At 39.7% G+C, this 15,342-nt stretch overlaps 1 protein-coding gene across 2 annotated transcripts; it reads right to left on the bottom strand.

Annotated features, from left to right (window-relative positions):
• Window positions 1–1,509: 1,509 nt before the first annotated feature.
• On the bottom strand, window positions 1,510–14,858 carry pstpip1a (proline-serine-threonine phosphatase interacting protein 1a). 2 transcript variants are annotated; one of them, XM_012871405.3, is made up of 15 exons: window positions 14,270–14,858; window positions 13,528–13,628; window positions 13,378–13,452; window positions 13,219–13,253; window positions 12,995–13,101; window positions 12,846–12,908; window positions 12,253–12,357; window positions 6,442–6,487; window positions 6,107–6,186; window positions 5,571–5,669; window positions 5,400–5,496; window positions 5,155–5,242; window positions 4,964–5,052; window positions 2,275–2,372; window positions 1,510–2,174 (listed from the first exon to the last, which is right to left on the bottom strand). In XM_012871405.3, exons 1-15 carry the CDS (start codon window positions 14,297–14,299, stop codon window positions 2,043–2,045), a joined length of 1,245 nt encoding a protein of 414 aa, XP_012726859.2. In that variant the 5' UTR covers window positions 14,300–14,858; the 3' UTR covers window positions 1,510–2,042. The 2 variants fall into 2 exon arrangements, with proteins under 2 accessions (XP_012726859.2, XP_021176623.2); XM_021320948.2 differs by having other exon boundaries at window positions 13,528–13,623.
• Window positions 14,859–15,342: the final 484 nt, after the last annotated feature.

Raw genomic sequence — 15,342 nt, 5'->3', positions numbered from 1 at the left:
ATTTTGTAGTCATCATTAACCTTGCTGTTTTGCATAAAATAACTGTGTATATGCTTTTATCAACCTGGTCAGCACTTTGATCAGCATCTATAGTCGTTCTATAGAGAAAATTACAGTTGAGCAAATTCACCCCAGGCTCAACAATGTTAAATACGAATGGAAAAACACCAATCCCCAAGTTACATCTTAGAGCCAACAGAAAAAAAACGAAACAAATATATGGCCTCTTTAGAAATGTTGCTAGGAGAAAGAGTTTTCTCTATAGATCAAATACCGTGCCACATTTTGGTTTGCCTCTGAAAGAACGAATAAATGGGTGGTTTGTTTTTGGGCTTGTTCTCTACAGAAAAGTATTGAAGAGTAAAATGTGAGCCAAACAGCTAAAGCTTGGGGCCAGACTGGGTCATCAACGGGGCAATTATCACAAATTCAGCTGGGGAATCTACAATAGTTAAGAAAAACGATACAGATGTTGCAATGACCCGACGATGAGACGTCAACCCCACTGAAACGCTGTGTCACGACTTTAATAACTTGCAGAAACCAATCAATGTCTAAAAACCTCAAAGAACTGAAGCAATGTTGAGAGAAGGACGAGTGCGTCAAAAATGATGCAAGGTTTCTTGCATCATTTTTGTACAGAAAGGCCCATTTGTTCTGCATGAAAAATGGGCCTTGCTGCAGTAAAAGGTGGCTCTACCTGCTCACACCATGAGGAGTGAGTTTCTCAATATGCAGCTTTTCCAATAGTAGGCTTTGTTTTAGTTTTATGAATAACGAGAGAGGGTGTGGTACACTGCATGCCCGTTTCATTTTCTGCCAAGTAAAACCCTAGAGCTGAAAGAGGGCTCGCTATTGTCTCTACAGGAGAAATAGTTTGCTTGTGTTCATTTTAACTGGCCACAACATGCCTATCCTGGCTGCTCTTGTGGCCATTTATGCATGCTTAAAGTGATACCACTGTGGTTATATGATAGCTACAGATTTAACAGCCACTCACCGAAGAGCAACCAGACACCTGAAGACAGCAGTGGACTCGGCTGCATGACCTATGAATAGAACCTGAGAATCTACCTAAGAAAGTAACTGATGCTACAATAAACTATAAATATTTTTTTACTGATGTAGTTGGTGTGAAAGCCAACACTATGCATGAGTAATACTGCAGAAGCCAATGTGTGTAAAGTCTACATAAGACTGGAAATTATGCGTGCATGGGTGTGTGTTTCAACAGAAAAGGCAAATCGGTTTTGACCGCTTGACGGGGAAATGCTGTCGCAATACAGCTGGCCGTTTTGTTTTATCTTTTGTTTATAAGAAAGCTAACGTAAGAATAAATCAGCTTTTAACTGCAAGAACAGCGTCTGGACATTTCCTATTTACCGTCTCACCCTTAGCAAATGCGTGTCAACCATAAGATTCTGGTGCCACCAGTGCCTTTAACCGTCGGCTTAGCCCCTACAAGTACTGCGGCTTTTTAAATAAATGCAAATGAACACGTCACACTTATCTACTTTAGTTTTTTTATGCAAAGAAGAAGACATAAATATATGTCATACAAATAGTCAAGGCAACAACAGAAATCATGCATAACCTTTAAAACTTCAGCTTTGACAAAATTAAAGCGTGACGATAAACTTTAGTGCCATGTTCCTGTGCAAAAGATCCACATGACTCCAAGTCGATAGTTTGAAAGGAGGCATCAACATGATCCCAAAATATATTATCTTTAGTACTAACTGCTGCTGCTGTAATGTTTAAGCCATTATTTACAGATCTGTGTGCGGTAACAACATTTCTTTTCAGTTTAGACAGTCGCTATAAAGTAGACCAGTTTGTCGCAGCCAGCCTGTAGTTGTAAGGATTGTACAGAATGAGGAAAATATTAGTCTGCTTCTGGATATACAACGTTTCTACCACCAGGGTTCAGAGAGGGATTCTTTTTTTTTTTTCGGAAAGTATGCCTGCTACAAAGATGCATTGTCATTTGAAAATACAAAACCATTCAGAAATCCACATGTAAAACGGTCTGCCCTGTAAACTTATTCCTTAGCAAGATAAGAACCAGGAACCAGACCAGTAAGGCCATTTCTATGTACTGTCCACCAGCCATCTTCTCCCTCCTCTATCACCTCCAAAACGTCCCCAATTGATATTGAGAGTTCATCTTCCCCCTAAAAGAAGAACAGAAACTGTCAAGTTAACACATTTTTTTTAAGAGATAAAAAAAAAAAAAGGAAATCTTTATGTTGTGTACCAATCACCAGACCAGACCTGTGCTATGTAGTCATATATAGCCTTGTACTCCTTACTACTCTGCTGGGAGGGAGGAACTATAGGAATGGAAGCATATACGCCATCCGATGTTCCAGCTGGAGACAAATAATCCATTATTATCAGGTGAATTCACAACTCAAAGGAAAGTCCATTTAAAGAAGGGCATTGTTGACATAATAAATTGATCATTTGTTAAGAGGGCTTTTACATTTTTTTTTTTTGAGGATTTTCATCACTTCATTTCACATCCAGTTCAGATGTTTTGAAAATGATCTTTGAAGGAGCTATGAGTAATATTAACACTTTGTGGCTCAAATCGGTACAACAGCTTACCAATCACAACAATCTAATATGCCGTTTTTGTTCCTGTTGTGAGTTTTTACCTACACAGGATAGGTATATGATGTTTTATTCTGTTCTATATCTTGTCTGCTACTCTTACTGGCTTCCATGTTTGCAGGCTGCTGCTCTTTTGCCAACATAAAATGCCAAATGTTTTGGGAACCCTGGGAACTCTCATAAGATTCGCTCAGGAACCAAGAAGTAAACACGGGCTACGCTCTGAACTGAAGTCGTTCTGCGCCGTACCTCTAGGTGTGAAAGGAGAAAAACGTGACTAAGATATTGTTGATGTTGACCAATTGTTTATGGAGAATGTTACTTCCATCACAGGTGACAAATGAGAATGATTTAGGTTGATTTTACACTAAATTTCTTACTTATTGCTCCTTTAATATTATTCTTCTGAACCCTCATTAGATGGGCAGTGCAATTTTACATACCCTCCTACTCTAGATAACAAATACACTAACACATAATGTTTTTTTCATTTTTTTCCTCTCTGCTTCACCTGTGTTAGAATAGGATTCACCAGACTTCTACCCCATCCGTCAAATTCAGCAACTCATTTTGTTATCTGCTGGATTGCTACAAAAGCCTTGACTGTCTTGTCTCTAGTATTTTGTATATATTTTGACTGAAACGAATTTGTATCCTCAGAGCATTGCCCAGCTTTTACTTTTTGCATCGTGTCATGTTACAACCGCAGATTAAAATGTATTTTAATAGGTTTTTGTGTTAGTCGCCAACACAGAGTACTGCATAACCGCGAGGTGGAAGGAAAGTGATGCAAGTATTTTTACATTTAAAAATTTGAAAAGGTTCTGCATATTTTTTTCCATTTAGCTCCCCTTCATTTGATAAACTTGAATAAAATCCAATGCAAACAGTTGTCTCTAGCAGTCTCGTAATTAGCTAATAAAGTCCACCTTCGTGTGATTTTTTTTCTCAGTATGAATCCAGATATCCTTTCAAGGTCTCGGTAGTTTGTTAGACAATATTAGTGAGCAAACAGCATCCCGAAGACCAATGAACACAGCAGACAGGTCAGGGACAATGTTGTGGAGAAGGTCATAGCAGAATCAGATTCTGAAACAATATAAAGCTTTGAAGATCTTACGGTGCACACGCATCATCAGAATTTGATATAACTCCAGACCTCGCAAGACCTGGCCGTCCACCTGAGCTGACAGGACAGCATTAATCAGAGAAAAGACCTGGAGGTGTATTGTAACTCTGGAGGAGCTGCAGAGATCCTAAGCTCAGATGTTAGTCTTTTGACAGGATAACTATTAGTCACGCACTCTATAAATCTGGACTTAAAAGGAAGAATGGCAATAAAAGATCCTGTTTGCAGTTTGGGACAAGCCATGTAGGCTAGAGCACGGTGGAGGGAGAGGCTCTGGTTAAAAGAGACCAAAATTTAATTGTTTGACTGACATCTTTAACACTACATGCAGTGGAAAAACTAAAACTGCACATCACTCTGAAAAACCATGAAACAGCAGTGGTATCATAATGCTGTGTGAAAAGTAATTTTAAGCCATGATTGGGAAGCTGGCCAGAGCTGATGACAAAAAGGATAGGGGTAAATACAACAAGAAATTAAAGTGAGAGGATGCAGAAGAAATGCGACTGGGACAGAGGTTCTCCTCCTCTAAACACAACGCCAGAACCACAACAGGATGGTTTACATCCAAGAATATTTATGTGTCTAAGCTCTGCCCTAAATACAATTGGAAATCTGGGATAAAACCAGAGATATTCTCAGACATTCTCCAACTGACTGAGTTTGCAAAGAAGGATGAGAAAAAAGTTTAATGGGGGTGGGTCTTCAAAGTATTTGTATTTTTTGGTATTCATTGTATTTTTTGGTATTCTTTTTGATCCATTGTATATATGAAGATTCACTGTATATAACTGAATGCACCTTCCCTACTCTGCACCTTCTTGTATTAACCGATGTGACGAGTGAATTTCTCCATTGTGAGATCAATAAAGACTATCTTATCTTATCTTATCACTAAGGTGGGGATTATTCGTGTGCAAGTTGCACTTTTCAGATTTTTGTTAGGGTTAGGGTTAGTTTTCCTTCCACCTCACCATCTGCCTCTGCCTCTTGTCGGTCTGTTGCAGAAGTGTTATGTAATTGAGGTTTGTGGTTTTCACATCACAAAATGTGGAAAGGCTTGAGAATTATGGGAACCTTTACTCTGCATTGTGCAAAAACTTAGATGCCATGAAATGGCATGTGTGATTTCAACTGGTGGGCATTACGTATAAAAACCACTTTTAAGCAAAAGCTATGGTTTCCGTACATCTTGTTTTATCGGGTTGAATAACTTACCTGGTACCATACCAGGAGGTCCTGACAGTCCGTCATTGATGTTCAGCTTGGAGCCAAATGTACAGCTTCCTGGCAGTAGATTTGAAAACCTAAAGGTTATAAAAAGCTGTTAGAAAAGGTCACTTAAAAAAATTCTCAGTTTATAAAAAAAAGTCATAAATCTTTTTTTTAATGTCTTTTCATGATCCAACCTTTTCTTGACTCCCTCTACAAATCCGGCACCGCCGTTTCTCTGCACCGAAGCGTTGTTATCGTAGTAATTCTGATATTCGATCGGCGCTGTGGGGGGCGGCAGAAAGCATCAAAATCGATTCAACAAGTACCACCAAACCATGATGTAACGCCAATCAGCTAAAAGATAATATTGAAATGATCTCTCAGAACGGAACATATTCAAATCAAAAGAGGAAGGTTGCAAGCGTCAGGCATGCCTTACCTGGGGGGGTTGGGTTGCACTTTTTCATCTCCACAAAGTTGTTGTTGTCTGTGATGACATCACAGTTCTCAAGCGATTTCCGCACACTCTCACAACACTGAAACAACAGTTTGTCAGGAAGGACGTTTAAATTAGACGCAGCGCTTCCCTGACAGTGTGAAACCAGCTTACCTCGTCATCTTTGACACATTGCATCGAAAGCTGATTGCAGTGCACCCACAAAGCGTTCCTTATGACACTGATGCGATCTTCTTCTTGCTGCTGAAACATCTGGAAAACATTGATCGCACAGATATATACGCTTAGCCTGCAGTTGCAGCTCCCCGTTTTAAAGCTCAGATTTGCTTTATTGCATTCAATAATTCATGATTATGACGCTCTTTCTTGTTTAAGGCTTTTTGTCGTTTCCTTCTGTGCCGGAGCGTGCCCTGTTTCGCTAGCGTTCACCTTGATCTGACCTTATAGGGATGTTTTAAAGCTGCTAAAAGGCTTCAGCTTTGTTGATACGATCACATTCAGGAAGAATTGGTGCACGGAAATATCTTTTCACAATAATGACTCACTATGTAGCGCGCTAAGGGGAAGTGCTATATATCCTGACTGACAAAACAGACATGCCACTGCTTTTCTGGCCCTGGCATCTGTGTGCACAATTGACAGAACGTGCTCTAAGAAGTGGAAAGGAAATACAGCCCCTCGCAGCTTACCTCACAGGTTTCAATATGCGTCGACTCCCACTCTTGACGGATCCGCTCGAGCTGCTCAATGTTTGACTTGTACTGCTTCTCTAAAAGACAGTCCACAGCAGTATGACACATGAGATCTGAAGCACCACTTACGCGTGGCAACCCCGAGTTTATATTCTGTGTTTTAGACTCTTGGTGGATTACCAAGAAAAGGGAAGTTAGCATGACCAATATATTTAGAAAAAAAAAATTATGTTTCTGGTAAACCACATCAGATCCTAACAACAAAAAAAAACGTGTGGTAAATTTTCAGAATTTCTACTTTTACTTCATTTATCCAGCCTCTTTTACCTTACCGGCTTCAACTGCAGCTTCCCTGCACTGTTTAGATTTGGTGTTCATCTAAAAGAAACAACAGAGAAAATAAAGTGACATGGTCAATTCTTCTTTGTTTAAACTTGGTGAGCAAAAGCACAGAGTCCTCCCTCATATCTTCATGCTTTGCTTCAAAGGAGCCGCACTGTGAATTATTTTTTATTTTTTTTTAAGTTGACGATGACATAATTTTCACCCCTCTTTTTTGTTTATCGGTAGCTCCTTTTCATTGCAGTATCCGGACATTTTCACAGGACTGCTTTGAATGATCGTAAAACCTTTTCCACTGTTACTGAAATGCAAATTAATCTGAAAAACAAAGAAATCCATCACAGAGAACAAATTAAAAACACTTGCTTGTGCACACCCTTAAACTAATGTATAGTATTGTTGAAGGACCATTTGATTTAAGCATTCAGCATGCAGTTCAAGCATTCAGTCTTCTTGGGTACTCATCTCGCATTAATTCTAGTTACCCTGAAGTAAATAAAGTTCACAAGCCCTAGTGGGATGTTTCTGATCTTGGGTCATTTGCCCTCTTTGGCTAAAGCCCTAGTTTGTAAAGAGGTTATTAAGGATGAGTTATAGAAATCTCTTTTCACAAAAGTACAAAAGACAGACTTCAAGGAGCTGGGGGAATGTCTGGTTATCACCGGTTGCGTTTTACATGTGACAACAATCTCCTGGTATCCTCTACTTGGATGACATAAGGAGACGTGTTGAAAGGGAGAAGCTTTTTCTTCCAAAGAAAACATCCACGTCTGGCTCTGTTATAGTTTGATTAAACAAGCCAGGAACTGTTGGCCACGGACCCCGAAGGTAAGCCCGGCACAAAAACAACACTGGATGTGGATTTCATCAAAAGACCACCGATAGTGAGACGTTGTGGTGGAGGCATCACACTCTGTGGGTGATCTTTTTAAAGAATAACCTTATTCTGGGTTTTCACGGCACTAGCGGCTTGGTTTACTCAAAACCAAATGAAAGGAAATGGGGGTTGAGAGAGGAGGGATGACCTATGGCCAGAATGGAACCCGGATCGCATCGAGGATGAACCATATACGGAGGTGTACATGAGTCGTGCTCACTACCCCTGCACCGTCAGAGTATGCCCCCTGTGGTACATTTCTTACGATGGAAGTTGGGTTTTTGACAAGGTGGATGAAGTCATGAATAGCACTTAATACCAGACAGTTTTTTCCCCCAAAACCTTTTGGTGTCTTTGCAGGAAGGAAATGTATGTTTTAGAAAGGCATAGCAAGAGCTCAGAAATAAATCTGATGGGAAATCAGTGCAGTCACCTGAGCAGGGCTGGTTGTCCTCACAATCCTAAAAAATTTTTATTATAGAAACGTTTGCGAAGTAGAGTGGGTAAATATTAGCAGATTAAAAATATGGGACACTGGTAGACTCCCTACAAAGAAGACTGATCAATAGCTGCTTTAACAAAGTATTAATTTATGGTTATGTGCACTCATGAAATGGGATTTTTGCATTCCTTTATTGTGTACAAATGTTCCCTTTAACATGAACCTCTTTCATTTGAATTGTACAGGATGTCAGGTCTAACAAGGAAATAACTTTGAATGTAGTGACTGTGGTCTCTCACTTTTTTTCATAAAACAAAACCTGTAATACCAGAAGTGCTCAATGTAAAAAAAAAAAAAAAAAAAAAAAAAAAAAAGAAGTGCTCTATGTGAACTGTTTTTTTGTTCAGGGTGGAATAAAAATGTAACAAATAACTTTAGTGAATTTTAAAATGAAGCACTGGATATGCGATTTTGTATTAACTGCCAGTTTTTCTCAAATTCAAACGGGGGTTAAAATATAAACACATAGGCTCAAATAAATACATCAAACCACCTATTTTTAAGTACTGATTTTTGAATGTAACAAAACCAAAGCATATTAAACATATTGTAATGACTGAATGCAGCAGGCAGTTTGTTATTTATAACATTAAATGCCCTATCTCAAAGGATAGATCAAGATTCAGAACAAGCAACTCAGTGAACATGTAAGAAGGGGAATTGTAGATTTACACAAGTTCGGAAAGTCTGTCAAAGCTATTTCTAAGTTACTTGGATGTGTCATCGCTCTGCCTAAGTTTGGAAGAACACTAAAACTGTCACCCACGGACGAAAGACACTGGTGACAACGTTCAGCAACAAGAAAGACTGAAGCTTGCCATTAACTGGAAACCGATGGAAAACTAGCATTGCGGTCCACACTGAAACGGTATCTTAAGCTGTCATGGTCTGAGAAGGTGCCAGCCAAGAAACAAGCCTCTGCTCCAAAATCGACACGGTTAAACTCTTCTGGCAGTTTTCAGTGGCTCACATGAACAAGCCAAAAGTTTGATTAGACTTAAGCTATTTACCCACAATTACAAGAAATACTCTATGTTTTGAAGCTTTACGGGGAGGCTTTCAAACATAAGGACACTGTTACTGTCAAGCATAGTGGTAGTAGTATCATTGTACTGGGGGAAAAAAAGTGGATGGAATAATAAATGCCAACCATCTTTAAGAGTCGTGACTTTACTTCAACCTAACAGCTAATTTGGTTGGAGGTTGGAAACGATCATGTGTCCCAGCAGGTCAGCAACCACAAACACAGAAAGAATAAAAGCTGGCTAACAATAAGCTCCTGGAACGATGTTCCCATCGCCTTGATCTTAATCCTGTTTAAAATTTGTGGACCACGCTTTAAAGCCAGAGGGCCTCATCCTGAGGGGCATTCAAACAAATGCGGCTCTTTGTGTATAATTGAGCTAGTTGGTTATACTTTGACTATCTATGGGTTGCAGAAAATTCACAATGATTTCAATCATATAAGCCAACTCGTTTTTTTTTTTTTTTGTTTTTTTGTGTTTTTATCTCTGAGATTTTTAGTTTCATAATCAGTTAAAAAAAGGCTCAAGGTGTCGTTTTTCTTAGAGACTTCACTTTCAGATGCTGCTCACCTGCTGTAGGTAGATTTTTTTTTAGGCCTAACCTTTTTTGTCCAATTGACCAAGTTTCTGATCGTTAAGCACACGCTTTAGGGTTAGAATGAAAAAGCAGCCTGAGATCACGGAAAAAAATGTAAAAATACCTTCAGTAGGCCAAGAGATTGCTTGCATGACCAAAAAAGAAGCAAGGTATTTTCAGCTTTCTTATCACTTTATCGTTACATTGAGCCCTACCCTAGTTCTCTGCTTCATAGTTTAAATTAGAAGGAAGTGAAAATATTCTTAGTTTTTATTTTTAGGCTAATGTCATGATAACCTGATGAACCTTAATTGATTCTGTTCTGTATGATCCGTGTGTTAATCATTGCAAATGTTTTTGAATAACTTTTCTGTGTTTCCCTTATATATGTAAATAAAGTGTTTGGAAATCATAAACTGTTAAACCATTAATATTCAAAGAGCCCGTGAATTGAGCAACTCGTGACTCAGACTTTAATATCCTGCAGAAATAAACTTTGACTTAAAGTAACCTGTTAGAGTTGCCTGCAAAAAATAAGCCAGACTCTTCAAGGTTTCTCTTCAAGTACATCTTAATGAATCAGGATATCAAGAAGTAAAAGTTAATTCATCTCAGGAATTTAACTCAAAGAGTGAAACTCATTAAAGACCCTTTACATGCATGACATGCCCCCCCCCCCTTCAGAAATAAGGACAGCTATAACCACATATGGTTAAAGCAGACACACTCTCACCCATTCCTTTCTTTTTTTGAGGTTGTCTGTCACAGCAGTGCAGACACACACACACACACACACACACACACACACACACACACACACACACACACACACACACACACGCAACAGGTTGTTTCATGGATTGGACATCCCCTATTCGCTTCTACAGACAGTGAGGTGGGCACACAAGCGCCACTGCAATGCACAGAGTCTTGGATAAGCCTTGTGATACTTTTCAGCAATGAGCACAATGCCAAACCAAAAGCTTGGTTTAAGTCCCGCTTCATTAAAAAAAAACTAATAACAATCCACACAGTCTGTGTGGTTCAGTCGGGTTGGGTATCTGCCTATAGGCCCTATAGGTGAAGCTCCCAGACAAAGGACAGACACCCTTTCACCCCCTGGCTATCACAGCAGCGCCGAGACATTGTGAAAAGCCATTTTATTATTCTGCCTGCCTCGGACCAAAGCACAAACGGTTTTAATTGCAATTATGCAGTTGATGTTGTGTGCAGATGGTCTGCACTCAAAGTGCAATCAACTCAATCTTGGTGGTTTGTCTTAATCGGGCTGTGGTGGCCTGTGATGTTATCAAGGCTAGTATAGATTGGTATTCTTGGGTGACTATTAATTGTTTGCAATATCTGAACCCCTCTCTAAACAAAATAGATTTCATTAGATTATTTACAAAGAAGCAGAAATTAAGTCAAAACTTCCCCATTGAACAGCTTGTTTTTCATACGGGAAGTCAGTGCAGGTGGGTGGCTAGGCAATGATAGGTGATCCATTTGCTAGCTTCTTCAGCATTGGTTCTTTTAGCTGTGTTGGCGATGCCAGGTGCTGCTGGAAAAATAAAACCAGCACTTTGGGGGGAAGCATAAACTGGTCTAATATCTCCTGGCTGAGTTTGAAGTCTAGTTCCTCTCCACTCTTCCATCAGTCTTTGATGTCTATTTCTACATGAAACACCAAAATTTACCTCTAACTAAAAAGGATCTTTGGACCAGTGAGCAACACTTGATCCGTGGTTCTACCTTAGCTCAGGCAGGCCACTGGTGACTTTGTCTTCGGCTTAGGAGTGGGCAAACAAAGAACGTGACAGTTGCAGCCCAAGTCCTGAATACATCTCAGTGTGGTGGCTCTTGAAACTCTGACTCCAGCCACGGTCCCGGCTTTGTGAATCTCCCCTGAACTCTAAAATGGATTTGCCAACCCTATCTGCTGAATGTAGCAGTTATCCCTGAGACTTGTGGACCTTTTTCTTCCACTCAGCTTTCCATTAATATGCTTGGATGCAGCACTCATGAAAAGCCATTGAAATGAAAAGCCATTTTAACAGCACTGCCTATTAGAACCTTCCCTTTCTTTTTGGAGGGTGTCAACGACTGTCTGCTGTCAATTCAGTAGTCTTTGATGATGCTAAGAATTTACCGCCTCCAGTTGCGGTCAGCCCAGGTTCTTAGCTAATGTGGTGTTCTCAATTTGTAGACTTCTGTAGTAATAAAAAGGACTCTTGATATAGAAACTATATTTTAAGAGGGATGTTTACAGCTGCAGTACTGGACTCTCATACACAACAGCGCGAGACGAGTAGATTTCCGGACGCCAGAGGGTGTCCCACTATGGCAGCATCCGTAACAATGAGAAACACCAGAGCCAACAATGCAGATGAAGTGAAGGCAGGTATTAAAGCAACCAGGCCTTCCTTGATATTTTAGCAGTACGACTCTCTAATTGCCTTCATTCATGCAGTGATACGTGTAAAAGGAGGCAAAACCAAGCACTGGTTGCATATATTGTACAACACATGGACATAATATAATCTTTTCTGCATTGAAATTTGTTTTTTATTGGTCTTATGTGTTCAAATTTTCTAAAAAACTGAATTACACGGGTTTTATTGTCTAAACAAAATCATCAAAATAAAGCAAAACAATTGCATAAAATGTATCTCTCTTTCTGTAATGTAGATATAGAATATTCATTTGTTTCACCTTTTGAGTATTTTTTTGATGATATTCTGATTTCTTGAGATGTACTTGTACATATTCCATTGCTAAAACTCCAGCAGCCCACCCGGATAGTTGTTTTGAGTCATTTACCTTCTCTATCTGTTTGGGAGTGGCTGTGGGTGCATTGCCCAGCCTTTCAGCCGTTTGCTCTGCCTCATCCGCCTCCTTGCAGCGTTGATCGTATGCCTTTTTAGACTGTAAGCGTAGGAAACAGAGACAATGTGAAACCTATGAAACCCGTACCTGTTTGTAGGCTGTTCACTGAGAAGGCACAACTGGAAAAAAAAAGTGGCATAAGAGGCTAGGCAGAGACAAAAGTTGTCACGCATACCCACAAGGACCAATAATAAAAAAAGGACTCGTCACTTCCTTCCTGTCTTCAAAAAACCGTTACAACATTTTGGTGGTAAAAAACTAGGCTATTTTAGGTGTCTGCTGGACGACAGACTGGTTTACTGACTATCTGGCTCTTCTTAAACATGAAGAATTCTGACAAGAGAAAATAACGTTTCACAGAAGGGCCGTGTTGTTGCATAGAAAAAGCAGAAGCTACATGAACTAAAACTAACAGTGTTGTGCACACGTGCAACATCCTTAAGAACCAGCAGCAGACATTCTGCCTCTCACAAAACGAGCACAAATCTTTGAAACCTAGTGCCATTAAAACACGAGTAGATCCTTACGTCTATTGTTTTCTTGTAGAGGGAGGTTTTTGACTTCTGGACCTTCTCCATGATGACCTCGAACTAGTTGGAAAGGACATTAACCCATGTTAGCGAGGAGGAAATCCATGAAACTTCCTTGTTACGTAATGGGCAGAAAGAACAGGTACCTTTTTTCTCTGCTCTTTCTGCCGCTCTCTGAACTCCTCCATTCTCTTCACCTCTTCCTTCAGGAGCCCAGACAAATGAATGTGCAAGTTTCCTACATTTTCAATTTCTGGGAGAAAGCAAAGCATGCTGTTAAAGATAAAGAATCTTTAATAAAAGAAATTATTTAAAAAAAAAAAACTATTAAAAAAATGTGTGTGGGGGGGGGGTAGAGTGGTATGCTTACGAGTTTTCATTTCCTCAAAAGATGCTTTCAAAGTGCTGTGAGAGTAAATGAACAAAACGTACTTTTTATGACGCGTGTGAAAACCACATATGTCAATCATACATGTTTTGAAAAGAAAATAATCAGCATTTGTGAAGAAACGCAGCCAGGTGAACCTACCAAATCTCAGCCGAGCCCCCCGCCTTCCGAACAATTGAGACCAGCTCCTTCCCATATTTCTCCTCGGCCGATGCTCTGCGTGCACAACACATTTATCCACATCTCAGTGTGGAGACTCCGTCCTGGGTTAATGCCAAAGACTCAACTCACCTCATCTTCAGGAGCTCCTCCACATCCTTGCATGTACGCCGACCGTCATTGAGTCTCTGGAGGATGGTCTCATAACCAGCGTTACTGATGAAGTCGCTGCCCTTGATACCAAAAAAGCAGGCGCTTCATTTCTACAGTTCGCCATTTAAAACATCATTTGAATAAGTGTTCTACCCCCCCCCTTTCATCTACAAGTTTCAACCATGGCTCATTTGGAGTGAAAGGCAAACAGCATTGCAGGATCCTGAATGGGAACAGGTGTCAAACTTTCACACGCACCTTAGCGGCATAACAGTTTTACATAGGCAAACGGGGATTAGAATGAAAATGTAGGGAAATATGGTAAAATGGTAGGGTTTGGCGGATGGTCTTGTCTGAACACTGAGATCTTCGCGCTTCACTTTAGTGAACAAGAGAGCGAATACAAATCAGGAGCCTAAAAGCACAAAGCAGTGGCACTTAGCAGGAAAGATTAAATAAATACGATAAACCAGCATGATAACATCAAAGTAGTAAAGCTCCAGATTGGTGCCATACACCAAAAGACACAGCTAAATTCAGGAAAATTATCCAAACTTTGACAAGAATATGGTTATAAGAACAATCCTCTACAACAAAACTTTTTCCTTAAAAAAAAAAGTGGCTACAGTGGCTTTCTTTCCAGTGACACTATTTTCAGTTCTAAAGTAAACTTTACCAACAAAAATAGAAAAAGAGATCAACATGACAAAACTTAACTCACCCAAAAGGCATCTTTGAATTGTAGAGCCATGTTGACAGTGCTGTAAATTAATCCCTGCTCAAGTTCTCTACTTTTACCATCAGCTAAAAACCTCGCCGCGGTGTAGCAGGCGGTGGCCCAATGCGAGTCAAATGGATCATGTCACATTCAGGAAACAAAACGTTCATGCATCGACTCTCACTCACTTAGTCATGTCATTTAAATAAGGAAGAGCCGAAAAAGTCAACAGGCGCCTCAGCCAAGCCCACACGTGGAACGGCTGCCAGCACTTCTCCTTGAAAGTGGAAGAAAATTAACTTTTGTTACATTCTCAGATAACTGTTCACATTAGGCCTGATGGATTGTTTTTTTTTTTTTTTTTTTTTTTGCATTTTCGTTAAAATGTTCTTCCGAGGTTTAAAAGTGAACAAAACCCAGAAGTTTTGCAATCGAGTTTAAAGCATTGCGATTTGTTCCACAGTGTTGACATAGTGTACCAGTACAGATTTTGTAGTCACTCTTCCTTTTGTAGGTGACAAAAGGACAAGTGACTGCAAATTGTGCAACATTTACAGGTGGATATACGTTTTTTAAGACTATATTTCAAATGTTATTTTGATTCAAAAAGTCAATTTTATCTAAACTCGTTACACACAGTGACACCCTTGAAGCATTTTATAACTTAGTTTTGATTATCATTGCTTATGGCTAGTAAAAGCTCAAAATTAATTTTCTATAATATTAAAGTATTGCATAAGGCCGTTAAAAATGTACAGAAATGCTGCCATGGCCTGCATAATCATGGGGAAGGCTACTATCTTAACAGTGGTCCAGCAGATAGCCAATGTTACTTTCCTAAAGAAGCTTAAGCCACAGAGTAATTGTTTAAAAAGTTGACTATTCAGAGTGTTTTATCCGAGCTTATAAACAGAAAGTTCAGTGGAAGGAAGAAATGTGTAAGAGCAGAGGTGCTCAAACAGGTCCAGAACAAGTGCCACAACTGTGAAACGTCTTGTGTTACACCACTCCTGAACCCAAAACAAGAAGGGTCTTGCCTGAGCTAAGACCATAAGGGGCTGGACTGTTGTCACTTT

This window comes from Fundulus heteroclitus, chromosome 2 (genome assembly GCF_011125445.2).
Source record: "Fundulus heteroclitus isolate FHET01 chromosome 2, MU-UCD_Fhet_4.1, whole genome shotgun sequence".
Classification (NCBI taxonomy): domain Eukaryota; kingdom Metazoa; phylum Chordata; class Actinopteri; order Cyprinodontiformes; family Fundulidae; genus Fundulus; species Fundulus heteroclitus.
This window is presented reverse-complemented; position numbering and strand designations above follow the sequence as displayed.